A 27,124-nucleotide genomic window follows, 5' to 3' on the forward strand; every position below is an offset into this window, starting at 1 on the left:
AAAGCAAGGGGGTAATCTAGCCCCCGGAAAGCGTACCTTCCATAGGGGTAGCCATTGCTAACCAAGCCATCACCTGCTGTTAGCATTCCATTGACTCCCATTCATTTTGGCCTCACTTTGACAACTTTTGAACAGGAGGAAGATGTCCAAATTTTTCTTATTTTGTTTTTAAAAAAAAATTTCATTTAGTACTGCCCTTCAGAAGCAACAGAAGATACTTGCATGTTTCCCGGAAGACAAATTAATTAAGTACAATTTACCTTGATTTTCAAATTCAATAGGTTTTCACCCCCTGGCTCTTAATGCATTGTGTTTCCTTCTGGAGCATCAGTGAATGTTTGAACCTTTTTTAGTAGTTGTGTTTGAGTCCCTCAATTGTCCTCAGTGTGAAAAGATGGATCTTAAAATCATACAGTCATTGCTGTAGAGGGTTCAAATATGAAAAAGAGGCTGGAAAACTGAAGAATGTGCAGGACCTGCAGGATTTTTCTGAAGAACATTGGGAAGTTTTACTGCTCAGGACAAACAAGGGGCTCATGAACAACCATCACAAAAAAAAAAAAAGCCGTGGATCATCCAGGGAACGACACACAGCACTGAGAATCAATGGTTCATGAACTTTTTATCAGGGTTATTTTAATAAATTCAGCTATTTTTTTTGTCTTGCGGACTATATGTAAACATTTTTTTATGTAAAATATCTTATTCAGGACAGTACTAAATAAAAAATAACATGCATTTTGTATGATCCCTCTTAGTTAAAATTATTCCCATTTTCACAGATTCTGCAAGTGGTTCACATACTTTTTCGTGCCATTGTGTTTAATATATATATATATATATATATATATATATATATATATATATATATATATATATATATATATATATATATATATATATATATATATATATATATATATATATATATATAATCAAATTAATATAATATATATAAATATAATATATATAAATAATATAATATATTATATTATTTATATATATTATATTATTTATATATATATTATATATATATATATATATATATTATATTTATATATAATTAGTATAATATATATATATATAATATAATATATATATAATACAATGTAATATAATATATGTAATATATATATATATATATATATATATATATATATATATATATATATATATATATATATATATATATATATATATATATATATATATATATATATATATATATATATTATAATTTATAATATATATAATATATATTATATTATATTATATTATATTTATATATCTCTATCGTAACTATTTATTTATTTATTTATTGTATGTGTTGTTGATCAGTCAATTTTAAAGGACTACAGTGCAACACTGCTCTCTGATGGTCAAAAAGAAATATATATTTCATTAAAATATTTGAAACTTGTTTCACGTAACTACTAAAATAATTGTAACATCCAGACTTGTATTTATTAATTATAATAATAATGAAAACAAAATTAATAAATAATAACTATTATTATTGCATTTTCTACAAAAATTGGTTTGCCATTTCTGAATAAAAGTCATGAAATTTAATTGATACATCATAATTTTTACAAGCCATTGATTTAAAATGTACCAATTATGTGCAAAAACATTTGATCTGTGTATGTGAACATTTTACCGTTGTTATAAAACATTTACCACCCAAGTTGCAGTGTGACGTCACGTGGGCGTGACTTAAATTATACCACTGAAAGTATGGGTGACTTGTGGGTTGTTCAAAAATGTCATCGTCTATCTGCTGCAATAGAAATGGCTCTGAAGAGAAGTATTTACTCGCCGATTTGTCGTTTACGTAAATAATGAGGATTAACCTAAGATACGGAACTGCTGTGTGTTTTGCCTGTTACCTCAAGAATGCTAACGGTTCACGGCTAAATGCATGCTGTGGCTGAACTTCAATCAGCTGCTTCTGTTTTGAAGCTCATCCTATCATGGAGTCGAGTTTTCCCAAGTATTCCTGTCTGGATTTTGTTTTTACTGTTATCGGCGTGTGCACGTTTCTGTTTGACGTGGGCTCGGATCTGTGGGTGGCGAAGGAGTTCTACACACATGGAGATTTCATGTGGTTCGGGGTCTTGGTGGGCTTCATGCTGATGTCATCTGTCGTAATTCAGCTGTTTAGCTGGTTTTGGCTTCAGTATGATCGTCCTTTGGAGGAGTTTGAGTCTCAAGCGTCCTCTGGGAACACCGTTCTCTTCAGTGAAGCGAAAAGAGTCAAATTGTTGCTCCTCCTGCATGTGTGTCAGCTGGGCTTCTTCATCAGGTGAGACTGCAGCTACTTCAATCAGTCGCTGTTTATTTTCAGATGCTCAACATTTCAATTTATTTCAAGTTTTTAAAAAAATATATAAAACATGAATAAAAAACACACAAAAAAATAAAATAACATGGTCTTTGCAACTTAACAAACTCATGTTTATTTTAGATTTAAAGTTAAGTAGGCTACACTGTAAAAAAGCTGTGTAAATAGCTACTAGATTCTATTTACACTAAGTGAAAATAGCGATAATTGCTATTTACACTGTGTAAATAGCGATAGATGCTAAGCTATTATTAACACTTAGCATTTTTTACAGTGTAGCCTACTTGACTTTAAATAAATCTAAAATAGTTTAATAAGAATTTGCAACGTCACGTTATTTTATTTTCATATGCATCTTTTTTTTATTTGTTTTATTAAAAAAAACTTGAAATAAATTGAAAAGTAGAGTGAAAATAGTTATATATGTATCCAAGTTAATGCATTTTCTTAGTAATGCTATTTACACTAAGTGAAAATGGTGATATATATTCTATTTAACACCATGTAAAAGTAGCAGTTCTTTGCAATATGTGTAAATGGTAATTAGAGGCTATTTATACTTTTTGGCAGATACACATTATTTTCACCTCAGAATTGTTGTACGTAAACAGGATGCAATAATAACAGTGTAAATGATTATATGTATTAAAATTATTAAATGGATGCCTTAATGGGACAATAAAAGCCCTCCCTACACCTACCCCCCTAACGCTACCCAATAGCCTACATATTTTATTATTATTATACATTTCGTTTGGCACTTTATCCACTTTTAGAACACTTTCTTCATTTTTATTCAAAGTAAATGCCTTTCCTATGTGATGTGATGGGAAAAGGGAGAAGAGCCAGCTCCATGAGCCTTACGCTCTGCTGACTACGCCACTGAAGACGTTGAAACGCATGCGTCTTTTTTAAGCTTGTGTGGCCCAACCAGGCATTGTTGGGTGGAGGTAGTGTAAATAGCGCTTGCCAACAAGGCACTCCGAAATTAAATAAAAAATACCGCCTTAAATTATTTACAATCAACTTGGATGTTTAAGTTATTTCAACTTAAATTACATTAAACTAATTTTTAAAAATTAGTTGAATATTGTATGACTTAAACTTGAGTTGAAAATAGCTTAACTTATTTGAGTTAAAGCAATACATGTTTTCATAAATTATTGATAATGTAATTGTATTATTTGTGCTTTTTCTATGGCTAAATCTGTCACATTCCGATTGTGTAACAGACATGCAATCGTTTCTTGATAACGGCAAGTAACAGCTTGTGGTGTATATCCTAGTGACTTTTGTTATATGAACCTAGTCAGTGAGCTGACTCTTTCCTTTGAATGAATTTTATTCAAAACATGCAAAACGATATATTTACATCCTTCCTTAAAAGTAAACCCTTAGATCTTGATCTGCTAACAAAAAACTGTGGCATTACCAAAATTCTTGAAAATAAGCAGCAAAATATTTTTTCTACTCACTATACTACTGTACTGCGTATTTAAAATGTATTTGTTTAATCTAATTTTCATTATCTATTTTTTTTTATTTAACGTTAGATTTTTTAATTTTTTTATTTTATTAATATCAAATTTGTTTAATCTAATATTTTATTAATTTATAGGGGTGGGAATCTCTTGGTATCTTTTATGATTTGATTCAAATCGATTCTTGAGGTCATGATTTAAATAAAAAATTATTCTCGATTTTGAATCACATTTGGATTTAAATATCATACATTTGATTGTTGTTTACTGTTTTGTTACTTTTCCTATTTGACTGCGGTAGACAGTTTAATAGGTCTTGAAGAAAAAACTCTCACTGAATTAAATGTTAGCTTTCCCATTTTAGTCAATCCAATTATATGCAAATGCCATTAAGATGACCATTACACACATGACTGACTGGCAGTCTCCTGTTATAAAGCAAGGCAGGCAATTTTATTTTGTTTTTGATATTAAAAATAGGAACAGAAGCAAATTACAAACAATAAGAAATACAATTAAAAAAAATATACAAATTAAAACAACTTCAGTTTTTCAGGTACAGTAGCCTATTTAACATGTAGTAAGAAACACTACATAGATTTAATAATCAAATGGAAAAATAAAAACAAAAAACATTGTATAATCTTCTTAACTGAATAAATTGGACATAAATTGATGCATATTAAAGGGATAGTAGAATGAATCAGCCGTTCGAATGAATCGACTCAATGACTCACTCATTAAGACGGTCTCCTGTCGCCACCTACTGGCGGTTTAGTTTCATGTTTAAACACGATTTTTTTTTATAAGTTGTTTCATTCTTTACAACTTATTTGTATATTAAAAAAATATTTACAACAATCTCATAACATTATTTAATACAATTGTAATTTTTCAGTATAAATTATTTAAATTGATTGGAAACAGCCCTATTGTGTCTTACTCTAGTTTAATTTATAGATCAAATTTAAGAATATAAAATTAAATCTGAAGCATAGCCTATATTTAATAAGATTATGGGAAAAAATGTTTAAAAATGTTGTAAAAAAATTTAAATATGTCAAAGTTGATTAAACACTGGTGAGAATATTGCTTCAGAATAAATTACACACACACACGAAAATAAAAATTTCCGGACAAGCACAGTTTTTATTCTGACAAGTGAATGACAGATTTAATATCTTTTTTTTTATTCATTTTAATTTTTAGAATAAGAATTGCTCTTGGAATTCCACTGTTTAATTATTTATATATACACTCACCTAAAGGATTATTAGGAACACCATACTAATACTGTGTTTGACCCCCTTTCGCCTTCAGAACTGCCTTAATTCTACGTGGCATTGATTCAACAAGGTGCTGAAAGCATTCTTCAGAAATGTTGGCCCATATTGATAGGATAGCATCTTGCAGTTGATGGAGATTTGTGGGATTCACATCCAGGGCACGAAGCTCCCGTTCCACCACATCCCAAAGATGCTCTATTGGGTTGAGATCTGGTGACTGTGGGGGCCATTTTAGTACAGTGAACTCATTGTCATGTTCAACAAACCAATTTGAAATGATTCGAGCTTTGTGACATGGTGCATTATCCTGCTGGAAGTAGCCATCAGAGGATGGGGACATGGTGGTCATAAAGGGATGGACATGGTCAGAAACAATGCTCAGGTAGGCCGTGGCATTTAAACGATGCCCAATTGGCACTAAGGGGCCTAAAGTGTGCCAAGAAAACATCCCCCACACCATTACACCACCACCACCAGCCTGCACAGTGGTAACAAGGCATGGATCCATGTTCTCATTCTGTTTACGCCAAATTCTGACTCTACCATCTGAATGTCTCAACAGAAATCGAGACTCATCAGACCAGGCAACATTTTTCCAGTCTTCAACTGTCCAATTTTGGTGAGCTCGTGCAAATTGTAGCCTCTTTTTCCTATTTGTAGTGGAGATGAGTGGTACCCGGTGGGGTCTTCTGCTGTTGTAGCCCATCCACCTCAAGGTTGTGCGTGTTGTGGCTTCACAAATGCTTTGCTGCATACCTCGGTTGTAACGAGTTGTTATTTCAGTCAAAGTTGCTCTTCTATCAGCTTGAATCATTCGGCCCATTGTCCTCAGACCTCTAGCATCAACAATGCATTTTCGCCCACAGGACTGCCGCATACTGGATGTTTTTCCCTTTTCACACCATTCTTTGTAAACCCTAGAAATGGTTGTGCGTGAAAATCCCAGTAACTGAGCAGATTGTGAAATACTCAGACCGGCCCGTCTGGCACCAACAACCATGCCACGCTCAAAATTGCTTAAATCACCTTTCTTTCCCATTCCGACATTCCGTTTGGAGTTCAGGAGATTGTCTTGACCAGGACCACACTCCTAAATGCATTGAAGCAACTGCCATGTGATTGGTTGATTAGATAATTGCATTAATGAGACATTGAACAGGTGTTCCTAATAATCCTTTAGGTGAGTGTATGTATGTGTATTAGATGATAATATCATGATGATAACTGAATAGATCTATATCCATAAACCTTCATATGATACATGATACTAAAATGGACAGTGTAAAAACACAGTATTTCTATGGTAGCACGTCCTGAACCAAGTGACTGCAGAGTCATGTTGACATTTCCTCATTTCCTAATACTTGAGTTGTTTGTCACTGTTGGGTCATCTCATTTAAGACGATGACAAAACTACTGCTTAATAACTCACTGTGTTTGTGTGACATTCACTTTTCTTTGGTAGTAGTTCAGCACTTGATTGTGTGTGTGTGTGTGTGTGTGTGTGTGTGTGTGTGTGTGTGTGTGTGTGTGTGTGTGTGTGTGTGTGTGTGTGTGTGTGTGTGTGTGTGTGTGTGTGTGTGTGTGTGTGTGTGTGTGTGTGTGTGTGTGTGTGTGTGTGTGTGTGTGTGTGTGTGTGTGTGTGTGTGTGTGTGTGTGGATTTGAATGTTGTTGATGCTGTATGTTCAGAGTTTTGTAATGTGTTTTGGATGTAATGGAAGTAAGTATAAAAGTCCAAGCTATCATAGACGGCTGGATTCTACACTATTGTCTACAAAACATGGTCATATACAAAAAAAGTTATTTGTCTCCTTTTTCCATAGTGTTTAGTTCATAATATACTCTCTTTTTTTTCCTTAGGCACGTATCAGCTATCTGCCAGGGCTTTCGTGTGTGGTGGCAAGGGGGGCGTGGGTCTGAGTATGCAGTTTATCTGACCCATGACCTCAGCATGCTGCGTCTCATTGAGACGTTCTGCGAGAGCGCTCCCCAGCTCACCCTCATGATGTACATCATTCTACGCAACAACCACGCAAGGATGGTACAATGTGGGTAACCACTATGCTTCTGCTTTAATGATGCTAATAACTACTTCACTATAAAACTTATGACATCCAATCAGCTCGAGGGATGACCATCCACATGAGATTCACCCATTATTAGTAAATGCTGTAATTTACATTAAAACCTCTTAATTGAAAAAAACACTTCCTCCAATTTATGCTCCATTTCCTCTTGTCGGTTTGTGGTAAAAAGAATTTCCTCTTAGTTCATCTAGTTTGATTTGAGAAACTTGAGCCTTAACATGGAAGTGCAGAAATCTGATCTTCCTACATAGACATCAACAGGTTTATGATTTTACATTGGACATTCAATGCAGTACTAAACTTCCTTATGTAGAGTTAGGGGTGCATGAAATGCCAAGGTTATAATACATCTTAATATCATAATGAAGAAAAAAGCGTCAATACAAGAATGAAATTCTTAAAAACGAAAACATTAAGTAGTTTGACAGATTCTATTATTATTTTTTAGAAAAAAACTTTTTAATTAGTGGTGCACTACTTAAAATGTCCACAAAAAAATAAAATAAATAAATAAATATTTCTGTCTGAATCTGCCAAGTCAGTGTTTTTCATACACAACCTTTGTAAAAAAATTCCAGGGCAAATGACCTACTGTTTTTCAGCAAACTCTATCCTCTGAGAAATGTAAGCCTGTCTGAATGCGAATGTCTCTGATTGCTGATGTTGTATTAGCTGAAACTGCGAAGACTGCCCATTTTAATATCAGTGTCAGGTAAGAATAAGATACTTGTCTAGATTCCTCTGCTCACTTATGCAAGTTTATCATAAACTGCCACTGCTATAAACTCGTGAATGTTATATATTTTGTTGATTTGTGTTATACATTATCCCAAAGTTTCCAAGAATGTTTAAATCCAGAGAAACGGCACCTATCAATTTCATCATACCTGCGTTACCCACAATTTCTGATTTTATTTTGTAAAAACCCATGGAAACGCCAAAGACGCTTTAAGATATTATGTGTTTTATTAGACAGGTGAGCAACTGTTTGGATACATTCATCAACAGAAAGCGAATGATTGTTATATAGCTCAACACAGTTAGTCTTACTGTTTAAATCTTGGTTTCTTGATTTACCGCGAGTTCCATGTTTTACCATGCTTAATATCGATCTAGCCTACTGCAGTGTGCAACAAGTGTCTTATAGTAGCCACAGAGCAAACACACAGAGCATTATAACGTAACTTTCAACACACTCAAATAGAGGTAGACCGATAGTGGATTTTACCGATAATTAGGTTGGACCACACTTACCGATAACCGATTAATCAACCGATAGTTTTTAAAATGTGTACTGGATAAAAATAAATGAATCAATCAATCAATAAATAAATAAATAAACATAACACTCTAAGTAAAACAGCGCTGAACTTTATTACAAGAAATTAAAAAAAAAATAGTACTAAACCATGAAAATTGCTAAATTATAAATGTAAATATGGATACATTTAAAAAAGTTCTAACAGAACAAATTCTACAGAAAATAATTTTAACATTAAAAAAATATTAGAAATGCATGTTCCTTTAACTATAATAGAAAAATTAATGTAAATGTCATCGGTAACAGACAGCAAGTCCCATTTGTTAACAAGGAGGTATTAGCTTATTTAGCTAGCTCACATGAACTATATGCATTATGCAATATACATTTTACAGCATGTATTAATATTTGATCAATGCAATTGTACCTTGATAATTCATTTTAGTTCATATTGCATTAACTAAGGTTAATAGATAAAACTAACAATGAACAATACTTAATGTTACAAATGGAATATTTCTATAAAGTGTTACCATTTCATAAATCCAAACAGTCAGCTTTTTAGAACATTTGGCAATTATCTTAATCAAAACAACAAAATATGTTTTGAAATCCAATACGTTTCTGATTTGTTTATATTTCTGTCGGATGCTTGACGATACAGTTTGCTTTCTCTAGTCACGAGTTGTTACATTGTTTTAACTGTTCGGGCTACTGCTAACGTCCTCTCAGCCTCGACTACAAAGTACATACATACTGCTGTTCTTTCAATGCTAATGCAGCATCTAGTCAACAAATTAATTACTTTATAATGATTTGGAAACATGTACTGAAGTGTTCTGTATTCATACCGTTTCGCTGTCTGTGTTTTAAACGCACATCTGGTGTGTCAGCGCTCTGTGCAGCGCGTGCTCTCCGTTCAGTGCACAGCCGCTGTCGTGCTATATAATGCCAGCAGACCCTTCTCAGAGCTCTCGTACTGTGTAATGACAGCGCACCCTTCTCAGCCGCTCCAGCAACGGACACAACCCGGAAAAACTATCGGTATTGATTTTTGCCGATAACCGATTGCTCCACCAATCATCTATCGGTGCCGATAAATCGGCAAAACCGATGAATCGGTCGACCTCTACACTCAAATGTATCTAATATGATAAAACAGTGCTGTGTTACCCCACATACGCATGAGCGGAAGAAGCAGAAACGGTCGTCTGTGGCATAATAAAAGCTCCAGCTCTCGAGCTGTGTGTCGTGCTTGTCTCTCATTAGCAATCACTCCAGCGGCCTCGTTCTGCTCCAACGGCTCTTAGCCCCACCTTGCTTTATACTACTGTTAATAAATCTTTAATACATTAGCTCATCCATGAATATGATTTCTGCCCGAGTCCCATCGGATACTTTTCCACCAGCTGTAGAGGTGAAGACGACAACTTGCATAATTCCGGGAACTGAAGGCGTCATCAAGCTACGCCTTTGTTTTGAATAAGTGACCTCTAGGGGTGAAAATTACATTACATTATATATTAAATTTATATTGGCAAATAATAAATTAAAAGACATATACGTCATACGGGATGCACGCAAGCACAGCACATGACCACCTTTAACGCCCATCTCTAGAAAACACACACTCCCACCTCTGTAATAATCAGAGATGTCAGTCCCGTCCGAATCGGTACATTAAATCACAGACGTTGAGTGTTAAGAATTGTAACTCAAACTAGTCCCGTCCGAATAGGGCTTTAGAGAGGACCCCTGTTGACCCTCTATACCTTATATTGACCCTGTATATCATCTCTTAATATATCAGACTGTGTCTACACCAGATGCGAGCAGTGCGATGTGACACAAGCTCATAGAACCCATTATAATCAATGATGCTGTCTACACTGGATGCAGTGCGACACGACAAATCCCTGACATCAAACTGATTGCTTGTTCTATTTCTGACATACTCCGAGTACTCGCGCTACTTCTAATAGGAAAATACGAAGTGGATTTGCAATTGTCGCCAGTGTAGACAGCCTTTTTTTTGGTGCGGTTCGGAACAACTGTCGAATCTGCTGTAGACACGGTGTTAAGGTTATTTCAGGTTGTAATATTTAATTTGGTGCACCTCCCCAAAATTAAGATATTTATATATATTAAAAAAAAACTTTTACATTTGTTTTTTTTTTTGTTTTTTTTAGAGTAAAGTAAACTTGTGTATTAACATTTTTAAAAGGTTTTTTTTTTTCTTTTTTTCTTGATGGTTATACCATATCTTTCAAATATTGCTGAGCTTATTTTTCTTTATATCCTAGTATTATTTAATTAAACTATTATAGTATTTATTAATGTTGAATTTATTTTTCAGTTTTAATAATTTTGATGTGCTTTTTTTTTTAAGATTTCTATTTAGTTATATTTCATATTTATTTCACTTTTAATTTTAGTGATTTTAGTACTTTAACTTTTCAGTTAGTTGCCAAGGTGGCATTTGCAATTTTCGTTTAAGTTTCTTAATATTAACTTCATATTTTCATATAATATTTTAGCTCAATGAACTGAAATGATTCTTAATAGTTTTAGTTAATAATAATAATGCACTGCTATGCACATTTTATATTAGTTAGATTTTATTAAATGCATTTCACATTGTTTTTATCCTTTCTGTCTATGACCCAGCATTAGTGAACAACTGATGTAAATAGACACTGAAATTTGACACTGGTGTTTCTGTTCCACAGGTGTGAGTGTGGTCGCCTCCACTACTTCTATAGCCTGGATGGTGGTGGACTATCATCGGTCGCTTCGTTCATTTCTGCCTGACAAGGACAAGCAGGGTTGGTTGTCCTCTGTGGTCTACTTCTTCTGGAACCTCTTTCTAATTTGCCCACGTGTAGCTGCGGTTGCTCTCTTTGCCTCCGTGTTGCCCTCCTACATTGCTGCTCACTTCTTGTTTTTGTGGCCTTTCTTTGTGATTTGGGCCTGGAAGCAGGGCACCGATTTCATGGACAGCAAAGAGGGAGAATGGCTCTACCGGGCCACCATAGGTCTAATCTGGTACTTCAGCTGGTTTAATGTGGCTGAAGGACACACCAGAGGTAGGAGTCTCATCTACCACACATTTATGATCACAGACACTGGCATCCTGTTGGCCACATGGTGGTTTTACCGCGATGCAGAGACGACCCAGCCGTATGCCATTAGTCTGATTATCTCCATCCCTCTTGGTTATGTCTTGGGCTTAGTGATAAAAGTTTTCTACTATTGCTGTTTTCACCCTAAATTGTGGCGGCCTGTGGATTTTGGAAAACCTGCGGATGGAAGGGAGCCACACATCTTTATTCAGGCCGATGGCGCTTCGGATGGAGGGGAGAGGCACAGCGTTATTCAGGCCGATGGTTCTTCGGATGGAGGGGAACCACACAGTGTTGTCCAGGCCATTGGTGGTGCTTCTCAAAGATTTAACAAGAGGATGAACCAACATGCTGCTAACTTTTACAAAACAAACACCTCCTCTGCAATTAAAACAAATGAATGTTAAGCAAATAATGTATTGGTACTGTAAAACATAATTTGACAGTTACATATTTTATTATAATTGTGAATTCTCTGTACATAGTGTTGTTGTTACAAATGGGTTTTGTATATTACAGTTGAATTCATTTTGTTGTTTGTATTGGAGGAATATCCAATAGCCAAAACTAAAATCGTCATGACTTTTCACACCCACATGACATTTCTGTTTCTTCCACTGAACACAAAAGATGATGGTGGGATGACAAGCTCCAAAAAGGACAAAACAACATAAGAGTCATTAAGGTGGTTTGTTACGTCATATGAACTCTATTCCAAATCATATAAAGTTATGGCTTTGTGTAAGGAACAGACCTGAATTAATGTGTATTTTTTTGTTTATTTCACTCATGAAGCACAACTATTGTGGAATATGATTCAGTGAATGTTCTTTCAGTTCTTTGATGTAGAATAGAAATATGTGCAACGACTGATCCTTCGTCATCTTGCCAAAACTATTTCTATCTTTTGTACATGTATATCTGTGTTCAATTGTAATAAGGTTTGTCATCGAGTTTTTTGAAAATTGTCAAAAGTGTTTACAGAATGTTAATGGAATCTGTGTCATAATTTAGAGTCAATCAATGGGATCAGACAAAAATCCTCTAAGAATCAAGACTACTGTATAATGAAAGTGAAACCACCCTGTCTTTGACTGTTAAAAGGAGCAAGTCATTCAATGTTCATGTTCAACAGCAAGTCATTACTCACCCTCATGGCATTCCAAAACTGTATGTCTGTTTCTTCTGTGGAACTTAAAAGGATATTTTGAGAAATGTCTGTGTTTTTTCCCCTTTTTCCAAAACTTTTTTGGCCACCAACATTCTTCAAAATGGAGGTTATGCGCAACTTAACTTTCGTATTGTGTAAAACTGTCAGAATTATATAGAATTATACTGTTCATTGAAATGTCAGAATTTCAATGAACTGGGTTTGATCTCATTAGGATTGACAAATAAAAAAAAAAAAAAAAAAAATCATTTCCATGTAGCATTTCCTCAGGATTTCTTGACTAAAGCATGTTGGTACTTGTTGAAGACTACACCCAAATTTGCCTGGTCTGTAAATCCTCAGAGACATGAACGTGGATCTGAATGTACGTAAATCATCCTAGCATCCTGCTAGCTTCTATTATCTCTTTTATTATATCTTGTGAAAATGTTTCACTTTGGAATGATCTGAATGTTAATGATTATGGCCTACACTTTCAATATATTTTTCAATACATTCAATTACTCAGCACAAATGTCTGACAGTAGAAGTTCTTGTAGTATTGTAACATTACCCAATAGTGAATATTCCCTACTGTAGGTTCCTGTAGGCTACTTGGTGTTTGTGGTTGTAGTTTCATTAGAGTTGGATGTCATATGCATGGTCACAAACCTGTAGGATTCGATATTGGTAAGCTCTTTCAAACATGTGTCCTCTTGTCATGCCATGTGGAATGCCGTGCCATCTAATAAATCATGGGTTATGATATTGAGTCAGTTCTCCGTTGAATGTTTTGTCTATGTATTAAATAAACTCAGCCATTATGACTATTCAATGTCTTCTATTGTGCATCAATGTCTGTTTACTGTTTGTTGTTTGCAAGTAACTATTGCCTAGTACATCCTGTTGGATTGCTTGATGGGAAGCACAGCTGGGAATGGCATTTTCCAGCTACTGTAGGCTTGAATCTTATGCGGTGGTTAAAAGAATTCAAATTATGACTGGTACTTCTGGTATCACTAACCATAACTGAGCATTTAGTATAGAGAATACCGGTATGTGCCTTTTTAATTATTAGTGGTGTTTTCTGAGGAAAGTGTCACTATTACTGTTGTTATTTAAGGTTGTGGATTTTAAGTATTAAACTTCAGTTGCTTAACTTGTTTGTGCTACAGACATGAATGAGACCTCAAATTCTGTGGCTTATTGTGGAGATGAGGATTTTCCCTGGTGGATGATCAAATGAGCCAAACAATATCATAGATCTACACTGAAGGAGGGTTTGAGACCATAATATCAAATCATCTAGACACAGCAGTTGACATTTCTGGGCCAGTAAAAAATCACCCAAAAGACCCTATAATATAATTTAAAGCATTAAGACAAGCTTGTTATACAAGGGAAATAATACAGATCTTGACAATTAGGGTTGCTTTGTAGTAAAAGAATGTCATGCACGATGAGTCAGTTTTGATGACTTTCCAATAATTACAAAATGTTAAAATAGTAATAATGAAAAACGAGTAAGCCTAAATGTGTTCAATTTATTTAGCAATTTAAGGAATGTAATAGCCTGACAGGGAGTGGATATGCCTTATGGACGTCCCTTATGGGGGTCCTGGATCCCCCCAATACCACCCCCCCACCCCCACCCCCTTCAATTCGAGCACTGCTTACAACAACTTTAACCCCAGCCCCGATTTATGTGCTCTGCCACCAGCATGAAATATTCCAAAAAATTGCTTAACTTATTTGACGAGTTAAAGCAATGTAAAAATACATGTCATAAATTATTGATAATATAATTGTATTATTTGTGCTTTTTCTATGGCTAAATCTGTCACATTCCGATTGTGTAACAGACATGCAATCGTTTCTTGATAACGGCAAGTAACAGCTTGTGGTGTATGGCCTAGTGACTTTTGTTATATGAACCTAGTCAGTGAGTTGACTCTTTCCTTTGAAGGAATTTTCTTCAAAACATGAAAAACCATAGATTTACATCCTTCCTTAAAGTAGACCCTTAGATCTTGAGCTGCTAACAAAAAAGTATTGTGGCATTACCAAAATTCAGTGACGTATTAGATCAGGGTTAGAATTTTATTTCAAGGTTAGAATTTGTAATGTGTTAACTGAAAAATAAATGTGTGAAACAGAACAAAATATTTGTTCTACTCACTATTCTACTGTACTGTGTATTTAATATGTATTTGTTTAATCAAATTTTCATTATGTATTTTCTATTTATTTAACGTTTGTTTTTTTAATTATTTATTAAATATAAAATGTTTATTTAATCTAATATTTTATTGATTTATAAGGGTGGAAATCTCTCGATTCAAACTGATTCTTGAGGTCACGATTTAAATTAAAATTGATTCTCGATTTTGAATCGCATTTGGATTCAAATATCATACATTTGATTGTTGTTTACTGTTTTGTGTTACTTTTCCGATTTGACTACTAAATTAAATGTTAACCTTCCCATTTTAGTCAACCCAATTATATACAAATGCCATTAAGCTGACCATTACACACATGACTGACTGGCAGTCTCCTGTAATAAAGCAAGGCAGGCAATTTTATTTTATTTTTAATATTAAAAATAGGAACAAAGGAGCAAATTACAAACAATAAGAAAATTACAATAAAAAAATATACAAATTAAATCAACTTTAGTTTTTCAGTAGCCTATAGGTTTATTTAACATGTAGTAAGAAATACTTCATAGATTTAATAATAACACATTGACAAATAAAACATTGTGTAATCTTCTTAACTGAATAAATTGGACATAAATTGATGCATATTAAAGGAATAGTTCACCCAAAAAGGAAAATTCTGTCATCATTTGCTCACCCTCAAGTTGTTCCAAACCTGAACACAAAAGAAGATCATTTGAAGAATGTTTGTAACCAAGCAGATAGAGCAACTATTGACTACCATAGTAGGGGGGAAAATACTATGGTAGTCAATGGTTGCTCTCTCTGCTTTGTTACAAACATTCTTCAAATTATCTTCTTTTGTGTTCAGCAGAACAAAGAAACTCATACAGGTTTGGAACAACTTCAGTGTAAATGATGACAGAATTTTCATTTTTGGGTGAACTATTCCTTTAAAGATACAAAAGTGATTCAGTCAAAAGCAGTTTATATATATATATATATATATGCAGGGCTCGACATTAACGCTTAACAAGTGGATTTTTTGAAGGGGCAAGTGAAAGATAATTTTACTTGCCCGACCGGACAAGTATCCTGATTAAAACGTCCAAAACAAAACAAAATATCTAGGGAATCACCAAAATGCAAGAATGATTCTGCATTAAATTAGTGTAAGTGGTGATCGATAGTAGCCTAGATCAATAGTGGATAATAATATATAATGTATAATGTACTGAAGGTAACAAGGTTGCGCTGTTGAGGCTAGCACAGCCTCATGAGGAGAAATCAAAACAAATCAGCCGCTCAAACAGAGAAACTCAGTTAATATACTGCGGTAAAAATTCCAAATGTGAAGTTTTTATATTTATAACCTAAAAATACAGTTTAAAAACATCACACGGCCAAGAGTGCTGTTTTCCTGAATACCATCACGACTGAAAATGTGACACTGATTTCATATGACAGTTCCATAAACAATTAATTAATATCAAGTCACTTACATTTTAGATGCGATATTGACTGTTTTTGTTCTATTTAAGCAGCGAAAATAGTTCCAAACAAAGATCACAGCAGAACCATGTTGCATCTCACAGCAGCAGTGTGTTACTGAATGATTCAGTGTTTTGAACAAATCAGTTGAATCAAAGATTCAATGACCTATTCATAGGCCCTGTCCCAAATGGCACCCTAAACCCTCACAGTCTTCCTCTGAGTCCGCACTTTCACGCCGTAATGTCGCTTTGACTGCCGGGAAGAAGTCCGCTGCGTAGCTCACACCAGTGCGTTCTCGGCAGAAGTGCGCATATCGACCTCAAAGGGGGCGCTCGCGAGCACCCTTCTGAGACCTAAAATGACAAATGGGACACCCTGTCCCTGTGGTCTCGTGGACTTAACGGACACGCGCACGCAGTGACCATTGTAAGTTCACAAGACCGAAAGTGCACATGAAGGGTGCCATTTGGGACAGGGCCCTAAACGACCACCTAATTCTTGAATGAATCAGCCGTTTGAACGAATTGACTCAATTGACTCGCTCATTAAGACGGTCTCCTGCTGCCACCTACTGGCGGTTTAGTTTCATGTTGAAACATTCTTTACAACTTTCTCATAACATTATTTAATACAGTTGTAATTTTTCAGTAGAAACTTTTTAATTTGATTGGAAACAGCCCTATTACGGAGCCCCTACAGGGACGTGGTGGTGGAAAAAAATTAGGATGGAAGGATATTTTTTTTCCAAATCGTTTGCGTTCCCTCGCAAAACTTTTGCGTTCCCCCGAGAAACTTTGCATTCCCTCGCAAAGATATTTGCATTCCCCCGAGAAACTTTGCGTTCCCACACAAAAGTTTTGCGTTCCCTCGCAAAGATATTTGCGTTCCCTCGCAAAGATATTTGCGTTCCCACGCAAAACTTTGCGTTCCCTCGCAAACATATATGCGTTCCCTCGCAAAGATAGATGTCCCACGGGCCGTTTCAAACAGCTCAGTAGGCTACGTTAACAATATTGTATCCATTAATGGAGCTGTTAGAGTTATTTTGAACTTGGACTTAAGTATAAATAAATACAGTCAGTGCTTCGGAGTTCAGTAGTTGTGCTCGTGAGCTAAAAACGTTGTTAAAACACAAATGACACCTCTTTAACGTAGACAACGAGCTGCAACATAATTTTCCTCAAAACAAGCCTTAATATATGAGAGACAAGTATACAGTGTAATGCCATCAAAATCAGTAAGCAATTATATCATAATTCATGATATAATAATATCATGATGATAACTGTATAGATCTATATCCATAGACCTTCATATGATACTAAAATGGACAGTGTAAAAACACAGTATTACTATGGTAGCACGTCCTGAACCAAGTGACTGCAGAGTCATGTTGACATTTCCTCATTTGTTGTTTGTCACACTGTTGGGTCATCTCATTTAAGACGGTGACAAAACTACTGCTTAATAACTCACTGTGTTTTTGTGGCATTCAGTTTTCTTTGGTAGTAGTTCAGCACTTGATGGTGTGTGTGTGGATTTGAATGTTGTTGATGCTGTATGTTCAGAGTTTTGTAATGTGTTTTGGATGTAATGGAAGTAAGTATAAAAGTCCAAGCTATCATAGACGACTGGATTCTACAGTATTGTCTACAAAACATGGTCATATACAAAAAAAGTTATTTGTCTCCTTTTTTCCATAGTGTTTAGTTCATAATATACTCTTTTTTTTTCCTTAGGCACGTATCAGCTATCTGCCAGGGCTTTCGTGTGTGGTGGCAAGGGGGGCGTGGGTCTGAGTATGCAGTTTATCTGACCCATGACCTCAGCATGCTGCGTCTCATTGAGACGTTCTGCGAGAGCGCTCCCCAGCTCACCCTCATGATGTACATCATTCTACGCAACAACCACGCAAGGATGGTACAATGTGGGTAACCACTATGCTTCTGCTTTAATGATGCTAATAACTACTTCACTATAAAACTTATGACATCCAATCAGCTCGAGGGATGACCATCCACATGAGATTCACCCATTATTAGTAAATGCTTTAATTTACATTAAAACCTCCAAACAACACTTCCTCCAATTTATGCTCCATTACCTCTTGTCGGTTTGTGGTAAAAAGAATTTCCTCTTATCTAGTTAGATTTGAGAAACTTGAGCCTTAACATGGAAGTGCAGAAATCTGATCTTCCTACATAGACATCAACAGGTTTATGATTTTACATTGGACATTCAAAGCAGTACTAAACTTCCTTATGTAGAGTTAGGGGTGCATTAAGTCAAAAATGCCAAGGTTATAATATATCTTAATATCATAATGAAGAAAAAAGCGTCAATACAAGAATTAAATTCTTAAAAACGAAAACATTAAGTAGTTTGACAGATTCTTTTATTATTATTTTTTAGAAAAAAACATTTGTCCACAAAACAAATATCTGTCTGAATCTGCCAAGTCAGTGTTTTTCTTACACAACCTTTGTAAAAAAAATTCCAGGGCAAATTACCTATCTAATGTATATAAACAGTGCTGCGTTACCCCACATAATATAATAAATGTATCTTATATGATAAAACAGTGCTGTGTTACCCCACATAGGCATGAGCAGAAGAAGCAGAAACGGTCGTCTGTGGCATAATAAAAGCTCCAGCTCTCGAGCTGTGTGTCGTGCTTGTCTCTCATTAGCAATCGCTCCAGCGGCCTCATTCTGCTCCAACGGCTCTTAGCCCCACCTTGCTTCATACTACAGTTAATAAATCTTTAATACATTAGCTCATCCATGAATATGATTTCTGCCCGAGTCCCGTCAGATTCTTTTCCACCAGCTGTAGAGGTGAAGACGACAACTTGCATAATTCTGGGAACTGAAGGCGTCATCAAGTTACGCCTTTGTTTTGAATAAGCGACCTCTAGGGGAGAAAATTACATTATATTATATATTCAATAATTCAAATTTCAATTCAAATTTATTTGTATAGTGCTTTTCACGATACATATCGTTTCAAAGCAGCTTCACAGAAAATGCATCTACATTACAATTTAAATTGATTTGTACATGTTATGCATTTCAGAAATGCACATGTACAAAGCACACAGATTAGCTAACTATCTATTATTAATTAATATAATAACTATGGCACAGAAATAAGAATACATGTTGTCAATGAATATGGTATATAGAGATGAGCATGAGTGCGTGTTGATGCACAGCTGCGTCATCTGAAGTCCTCGCAGGAGTTGAGTCGACTCTTCACAGGTGTTGGTAATCTGAAGTCTTTCCGAGAAGCTGGATCCAGACTGGAGCTGACGGACTGTCTAGTTACCTCGGGATGGGCGTCCCGAGATAAAACAGAACAGAAAAATAATTAGCGTAGCTGCTGTTCAAGGCATTAAGCAAAGACGATCATGTGCATTGATATAACTATAGAGTACAAGGTTAGGAGAAGCATCATGTGAATGCCTGGCTAAAGAGATGCGTCTTTAATCTCGATTTAAACTGGAGGAGTGAGTCTGAGCCCCGAACATTATTAGGAAGGCTATTCCATAGTTTAGGTGCCAAATATGAAAACATTCTTCCTCCTTTAGTTGACTTAGATATCCTCGGTATTACCAGAAGCCCAGAGTTTAGTGATCTTAAAGATCGTAATGGGTTATAAGGCGATAGAAGATCAGTTCAATACACAGGAGCTAAACCATTTAGGGCCTTATAGGTCAGTAGCAATACTTTATAATTGATACGAAAATTAACAGGTAACCAGTGTAGAGATGTTAGAATTGGTGTTATGTGATCATATTTTCTTGACCTAGTAAGAACTCTAGCAGCTGCATTTTGGACTAATTGTAGCTTGTTTATTGAGGAGGCAAGACAGCCAGCTAGTAGTGCATTACAGTTATCTAGTCTAGAGGTCATAAATGCATGAACTAACTTTTCTGCATCAGAGACAGATAGCATGTTTATGATAGCTGCCTGTGAAGGCAGCTACGGAAGCCACATCATGCCCAGAGGGAGTTAACATGTGGAGAATACACGTATGGGCTGGCCGTGGGCAGCACAACATACGGAAGTCCCAGGGGTGGCCCCGGCCAATTCGTGGAGGGGGACAACACGTACCTGGGACGGCAGAGGAGACTCTGCCGAGGGAAAGACACGGGCTCGCCGTAGGGAGCCGTACCGTGGAAGAATACACATATGGGACCGCCGTGGGGGTCACTACATATGGAACCCAGCCTAACACAAGTTCCACCAATGCATACGAGTGTTAGACCTGGCGTCGAACGCTCCGCCACGTCCGACTGCCGCGGGTTGCGGAGGACTCAACAGGGTTCGCCGATCCGGGGAACTCGACTGGAGCAGAATAAGCGCACGCATCCGTCTACCATAGGGGAGGGAATGGCGCAGCAAGCCGACACTAGAACGGGCACTTCGGTGTTACTGACTATGGGAAGTGAGCACACAGGAAGAAACCGGCTCTACACAGACAGAGGTGTCAAGTAACGAAGTACAAATACTTCGTTACCTTACTTAAGTAGAAATTTTGAGTATCTATACTTTACTGGAGTAAATATTTTTCAGCCTACTTTTTACTTCTACTCCTTACATTTTCAAGCAATTATCTGTACTTTCTACTCCTTACATTTTAATAATAGCCTCGTTACTCCTATTCCATATCGGCATGTTTTCATTCCGGCTTGTCATAAAAAAAAAAACTATCCACTGTATCCAGATAAATCGCTCCATCCGGACAGAGTGAATTTGATTGTGGTTGGATGAGAAGGATAAACACAAACCATTCCGACACCCTATTGGGTTGTAGGCGATCAATCACGCCTGCACCTGCACAAATCACACACCATGTTGCCAGATAGGGCGGGATCTCGCGACGAGCACGCACTTTCAGCCAATCAGCGATCAGCAGGCAGACGTGCACATTCATGACTTTAGCCGGGGTTTTAGCGCGATAACTCGTAGCTGTATATTCCAGTGATCGCTATGCCAGAGGCATAAATATACAGTAAATTGTATCTACAGTAAAGAGTGGGAGAGTGACTCAACTCTCAAACGTGAATTACACCTGTGACTCGAAGACTCTTTATAAATATAACCGTGACTCCTGTTCATCATCATATACACTCAGGACATCTGCAACTAGCAACCCCGACAGATGCTGAAAATGAAAGATGTTAAAATCAACGATTAATCCGTTTTGACTGTGCTAAGTGCATGTGCCATGTACTTCACGAAAGACATACTGTAGTTTTGTCAAAGCAAAGTGCAACACAAAGGTAAGCGCATTGTTGTAATTTTTTGTTGGCAGATTATTGTACACAGTATCAATGAATTACGCATTTTGACAGTGGTGTATCCATTAACGTGTGAAATGCCTGTTTATTACATTGCTTTTTCCAATCTCTATATTGGGCACTTTTTGCACGTAAATTGGCTTCTTACTGTTGACATTGAAAATTATGTATGTGTTTTTCTGAGGGATAGCCGTTTTGACAGTTTCTACCTGGACATATAGTCATATTTGATCCGTTTTACTGGGATTTATTTTTTTAATTTTTTTAATCATCAATGTTGTTTTAAGGAGATAAAATGGTAACTTACTTATCAACATTGATTGGTATGGCAATAAAATAATACATTATTTTGGCAGTTAAAGTTTTTTTTGTGACTAGTTGCCTATAAGTAGCCTATTGTAAAGGTGCAAAAAGTCAAAATTGTTATCAATAACCAGGCATGTTATCAATAACCATTTTTTTTAATATAAATGTACATTTGGTGAGGTTTTTGGGCTGGAAATCTTTGACCCAATCTGGCCACACTGATCACAGATTCAAAAAATGGTTATTGATGACATGCCTCTGAATTTTGACTTTTTGCACCTTTACAATATTTATAGGCAACTAGTCATCAAATCTTCCGCTCCATGAAACACGTTAATGCTCAGTAGTATATGGTTCTTTAATGTATTTGCATTGTCCTAAAATGCGTTCATTTTTAATGGGAATATATGCGGCTGAAACGCGTAGCCAAGTGCATCTAAAAATGTTCAACATTAACTTCTTAATATAACATTATAGTCATTATGGCCTTTAGAAAAAATTTTTTTTGAGGAGGTGGGGTATGCACTGTGGCGCGGCCTAGTCTTTTGTCCTTAAAGGGATAATTCACCCAAAAATTAAAATTCTGTCATCATTTACTCACCCTCAAGTTGTTCCAAACCTGTATGAGTTTCTTTGTTCTGAAGATATTTTGAAGAATATTTGTAACCAAGCAGATAGAGCAACCATTGACTGCCATAGTAGGGGAAAATACTATGGCAGTCAATGGTTGCATATAATCTGCTTGGTTACAAACATTCTTCAATCTTCAGAACAAAGAAACTCATACAGGTTGGAACAACTTGAGGGTGAGTAAATGATGACAGAATTTTCATTTTTGGGTGAACTACCCCTTTAATGGAATTTTTTCCCCTTACATTACTTTTACTTTTATACTTTAAGTAGTTTTGAAACCAGTACTTTTACACTTTTACTTGAGTAAAAAGCTTGAGTTGATACTTCAACTTCTACAGAAGTCTTTTTAAACCCCAGTATCTATACTTCTACTTGAGTAATGAAAGCGAATACTTTTGACACCTCTGTACACAGAGGCTATAGAATCTAGCGAACGTGTTAGGTGTCGCCCAGCCCGCAGCTCTACAAATATCTGTCAGCGAGGCGCCACGAGCCAGCGCCCAGGAAGAGGCAACACCCCTAGTGGAGTGGGCTCTTAACCCGAGCGGGCAGGGCACGTCTTGGGACTGATAAGCCAAGACGATGGCATCCACTATCCAGTGGGCCATCCTCTGCTTGGAGACAGCCTTTCCCTTCTGCTGTCCTCCGTAACAGACGAAGAGCTGCTCTGAGGTCCTGAAGCTTTGCGTTCTATCCACGTAAGTCCGGAGAGCACGGACGGGACAGAGAAAAGCTAGGGCTGGGTCTGCCTCCTCCGAAGGCAGCGTTTGCAGGCTCACCACTTGGTCCCGGAAGGGAGTAGTGGGAACCTTGGGCACATATCCAGGCCGGGGTCTCATGATCACATGAGAGTTACCGGGCCCGAATTCCAGGCACGATTCGTCAACCGAAAATGCCTGCAGGTCCCCTACCCTCTTGATGGAGGCCAACGCAGTCAGGAGTATTGTCTTTAACGACAGAATTTTCAACTCAGCTGACTGCAGAGGCTCAAAGGGTTCTCTCTGTAGTGCAGTTAGCACCAGAGTTAAGTCCCAAGAGGGTATGGAGGGAGGACGAGGCGGATTTAACCTCCTCGCCCCCCTAAGGAACCTGTCGACCAGATCGTGCTTACCTAGAGATTTTCCATCTACTAGCTCATGATTAGCGGCGATAGCGGCAACATAGACTTTGAGGGTGGAGGGAGACAGCCTTCGCTCCAACCCATCTTGTAGAAAGGCAAGCACAGAACCGATCGAACATCTTCGGGGGTCTTCTCGGCGAGAAGAGCACCAATCGACGAACAGGTTCCACTTCAACGCATAGAGGCGCCTCGTAGAGGGGGCTCTAGCGGAAGTGATGGTGTCAACTACCGCTTGCGGTAGGTCACCTAGAACCTCTGCGTCCCATCCAGGGACCAGACATGGAATTTCCAGAGGTCTGGACGCAGGTGCCATAGGGTGCCCCGTCTCTGAGTCAGGAGGTCCTTTCTCAGAGGAATGGGCCAGGGAGGTGCTGTCGCAAGGAGCACTAGTTCCGGGAACCAAGTCCGGTTGGGCCAATATAGAGCGACCAACAGTACTTGCTCCTCGTCCTCCCTGACTTTGCACAGTGTCTGCGCAAGAAGGCTCACTGGGGGAAACGCATACTTGCGTTCTTCCCGGGGCCAGCTGTGGGCCAGGGCATCCGACCCGAGGGTTCCCTCTGTCAAGGAATAAAACCACTGACAGTGGGTCGTCTCTGGGGAGGCAAACAGGTCTACCTGTGCGGCCCCGAAACGACTCCAGATTAGCTGGACCGCCTGGGGATGGAGTCGCCATTCTCCCGGAAGCACCGGCTGACGTGACAGCTCGTCGGCTGCACGATTGAGCAGGCCCGGAATGTGAATGGCACGAAGCGACCTCAGATGCTTCTGACTCCATAAGGGGAGATGGCGGGCGAGTTGTGATATGCGACGAGAGCGTAGACCACCCTGTTTTTTGACGTACGCAACGGTCGCAGTGTTGTCCGTACGGACCGGAACGTGCTTGTCTCTGAGCGGAACTTTGAAGCGGCTGAGTGCAAGACGAACTGCTAACAACTCGAGGCAATTGATATGCCATTGCAGTTGAGGCCCCGTCCACAGACCCGAAACTGCAAGCCCGTTGTACGTGGCACCCCAACCCGTGGATGAGGCATCCGTGGAGACAACGTAGTGCCTGGACACTTGTTCTAAGGGAACTCCCGCCCGTAGAAACAAAGGGTCCGACCATGGGCCGAAGGTTTGGCGGCACCTAGGAGTCACTTGGACACGGAGGGAACCGCTGTGCCAAGCCCATCTCGGGACTCGATCGTGTAGCCAGCATTGAAGCGGTCTCATATGAAGCAATCCGAGCGGCGTTACTGCGGCTGCGGATGCCATATGCCCCAGGAGCCTCTGAAAATGTTTCAGTGGTACCGCTGTCCTGCCTTTGAACGAATTCAAGCAGTTCAACACTGACTGGACGCGCTCCTCGGTGAGGCGTGCTGTCATGGCGACCGAGTCTATCTCCATACCGAGAAAAGAGATCCTCTGTGTGGGACAGAGTTTGCTCTTCTCCCAGTTGACCCGAAGTCCCAACTGGCTGAGGTGACTGAGCACCTTGTCCCTGTGTTCGCACAACTGCTCTCACGACTGGGCAAGGATCAGCCAGTCGTCGAGGTAGTTGAGAATGCGAACACCATGCTCTCTCATGGGGGCAATGGCCACCTCCGCAACCTTCGTAAAGACGCGGGCGACAGGGACAGGCCGAAGGGCAAGACGCGGTACTGACATGCCCGTCCCTCGAACGCGAAGCGCAGAAAGGGCCGGTCGAGGGGAAACGAGAATGAAAGTACGCGTCCTTCAGGCCGATCGCTGCAAACCAATCTTGGGGGGGGGACGCACCTGAAGATGTGCTTCTGCGTTAGCATTCTGAACGGCAGCCTGTGAAGGGACCGGTTCAAGAATCGCAGGTCCAAGACCGGCCATAACCCGCCGCCTTTCTTGGGTACAATGAAGTACGGGCTGTAGAACCCGGACCTCATATCGGCTGGAGGGACCGGCTCCATCGCGTCCTTCGCCAGTAGGACTGCGATCTCCGCCCGGAGCACGGGGGCGTTCTCCTTCGCTACTGGGAAGTGAACGCCCCCAAACTTAGGGGGACGCCTGGCGAACTGAATCGCATAGCCGAGTCTGATGATATGGCCCCGAGACGGGCTGGGAAGCTCTAGCCAGGCTTCCAGACACCGAGCAAGGGGATTAACCACAGACGTACCCGCAGCGGGGCAGCGACGCGGAATGCAGGGATCCGACTCAGACGGCATGGAGCGGCCCGAAGTGGGATCTGAGCGTGCTGTGCAACACTTACCTGCGTCCGCCCGGGGGGTCGGCGAGTGTGGGGAGGCCGCTTGAGTGCGTTCCCACAGCCGGCGCCCCCTGCTGGCGAAGGGAGAGGCGTCTGAGGGTGGCGAGGCATGGGAGTGTCGACCACCGCCAAGCACGCTCCCAAATGAAGGAGGGGCTGAGCGTGGCAAGGCTTTGTGGCGTTGTGCACGGTCTGCCTCACCTCCTTCCTCAGCGGGGAACAAGAGTGGCGAGGCATAGCGTCGCGCACTGTTGTCCACGCACCGCTGAGAAGAGGGGAATGAGAGTGGCGAGGCTTTGTAGCGTCACACACTGCCATTCTCGCCCTCTTGTGGGGAGGGGAATGAAAGCGGCGAGGCTCTGTAGCGTCACACGCTGCCATTCCTGAACTCCCGAGACCCAGAGGTATTGGAACTGCTCTTTTTTTTTTTTTTTTTTGGGTACCACTGGCTGTTTTTAACATCAGTGGCGAAACAGAATTACTAATGGTTTTCCACCCGGCCCTCCTCCGGGGAAGAACAGTTCCAGACCAAATCCGGGTCAATTGTGTTTCTGGACCAGGGTGGACATCGTCTAGCCAAGGGCCAGCGCTGTGCGCAGCTCAACCTCGGCTCAGAACTACCCTCGTGCACTAAGCAGGGCGGAGGTGGCCTGCCAGTGGCACTGCCACCCCACCGATGAGGGTAGTGAGAGAGAGGAAAACTTTATACAGATTATGGCCCTATTGGTGTTCCATATTTTGGCACCAATAGTTCCACAATGCCAAAGCCTTCCAATGCACATCCGAAAAAAGGCAAGGGGCAGGCAAGGCGATTTACGCGTTGCACTATGCCTCAGCCATCCGGGAAAGCATGGCTGTCAAGTATGAATCTGATTCAGCACGAGCGCCCACTATTACGATGGGAATCTCAGCATCATCTTCATTTTCAACACATAACAGCCCTCTCTCCGATGCAGCGATTGACATCTGTCCTCTGCTAGAGCCCCAAATGAAACGCTAGGTCCCCTTTCAAGGACCAGCAATCCCATCTGTAAGCTACCAGCAGACACGTGAGACAGTGGGCGTGGCCGTGAGACGGCACACGGCGCGCTGAACACTCAAGCCCTTATGAAAAAGGCAAGACGAACAGCGCGCCGACATGGCTCTGCTCT

At 39.0% G+C, this 27,124-nt stretch overlaps 1 protein-coding gene across 2 annotated transcripts; it reads left to right on the top strand.

The window, feature by feature from the left end:
* Positions 1-1,723: 1,723 nt before the first annotated feature.
* Positions 1,724-13,561, top strand: xkr8.3 (XK related 8, tandem duplicate 3). 2 transcript variants are annotated; one of them, XM_079828486.1, is made up of 4 exons: positions 1,769-2,305; positions 6,973-7,160; positions 11,190-11,546; positions 11,694-13,497. In XM_079828486.1, the coding sequence occupies exons 1-4, from the start codon at positions 1,974-1,976 to the stop codon at positions 11,987-11,989; spliced, it is 1,173 nt and encodes a 390-aa protein (XP_079684612.1). In that variant the 5' UTR covers positions 1,769-1,973; the 3' UTR covers positions 11,990-13,497. The 2 variants fall into 2 exon arrangements, with proteins under 2 accessions (XP_079684611.1, XP_079684612.1); XM_079828485.1 differs by having other exon boundaries at positions 1,724-2,305; positions 11,190-13,561.
* Positions 13,562-27,124: the final 13,563 nt, after the last annotated feature.

The sequence above is a fragment of the Gobio gobio genome (assembly GCF_949357685.1).
Source record: "Gobio gobio genome assembly, chromosome: 11".
Lineage (NCBI taxonomy): Eukaryota > Metazoa > Chordata > Actinopteri > Cypriniformes > Gobionidae > Gobio > Gobio gobio.

Coding starts and splice junctions, on each gene's coding strand:
- xkr8.3 (XM_079828485.1), top strand. CDS start 1,974: ATGGAGTCGAGTTTTCCCAAGTATTCCTGTCTGGATTTTGTTTTTACT. Junction 2,306..6,972: donor CAGCTGGGCTTCTTCATCAG/GTGAGACTGCAG, acceptor TTTTTTCCTTAG/GCACGTATCAGCTATCTGCC. Junction 7,161..11,189: donor CCACGCAAGGATGGTACAAT/GTGGGTAACCAC, acceptor TCTGTTCCACAG/GTGTGAGTGTGGTCGCCTCC.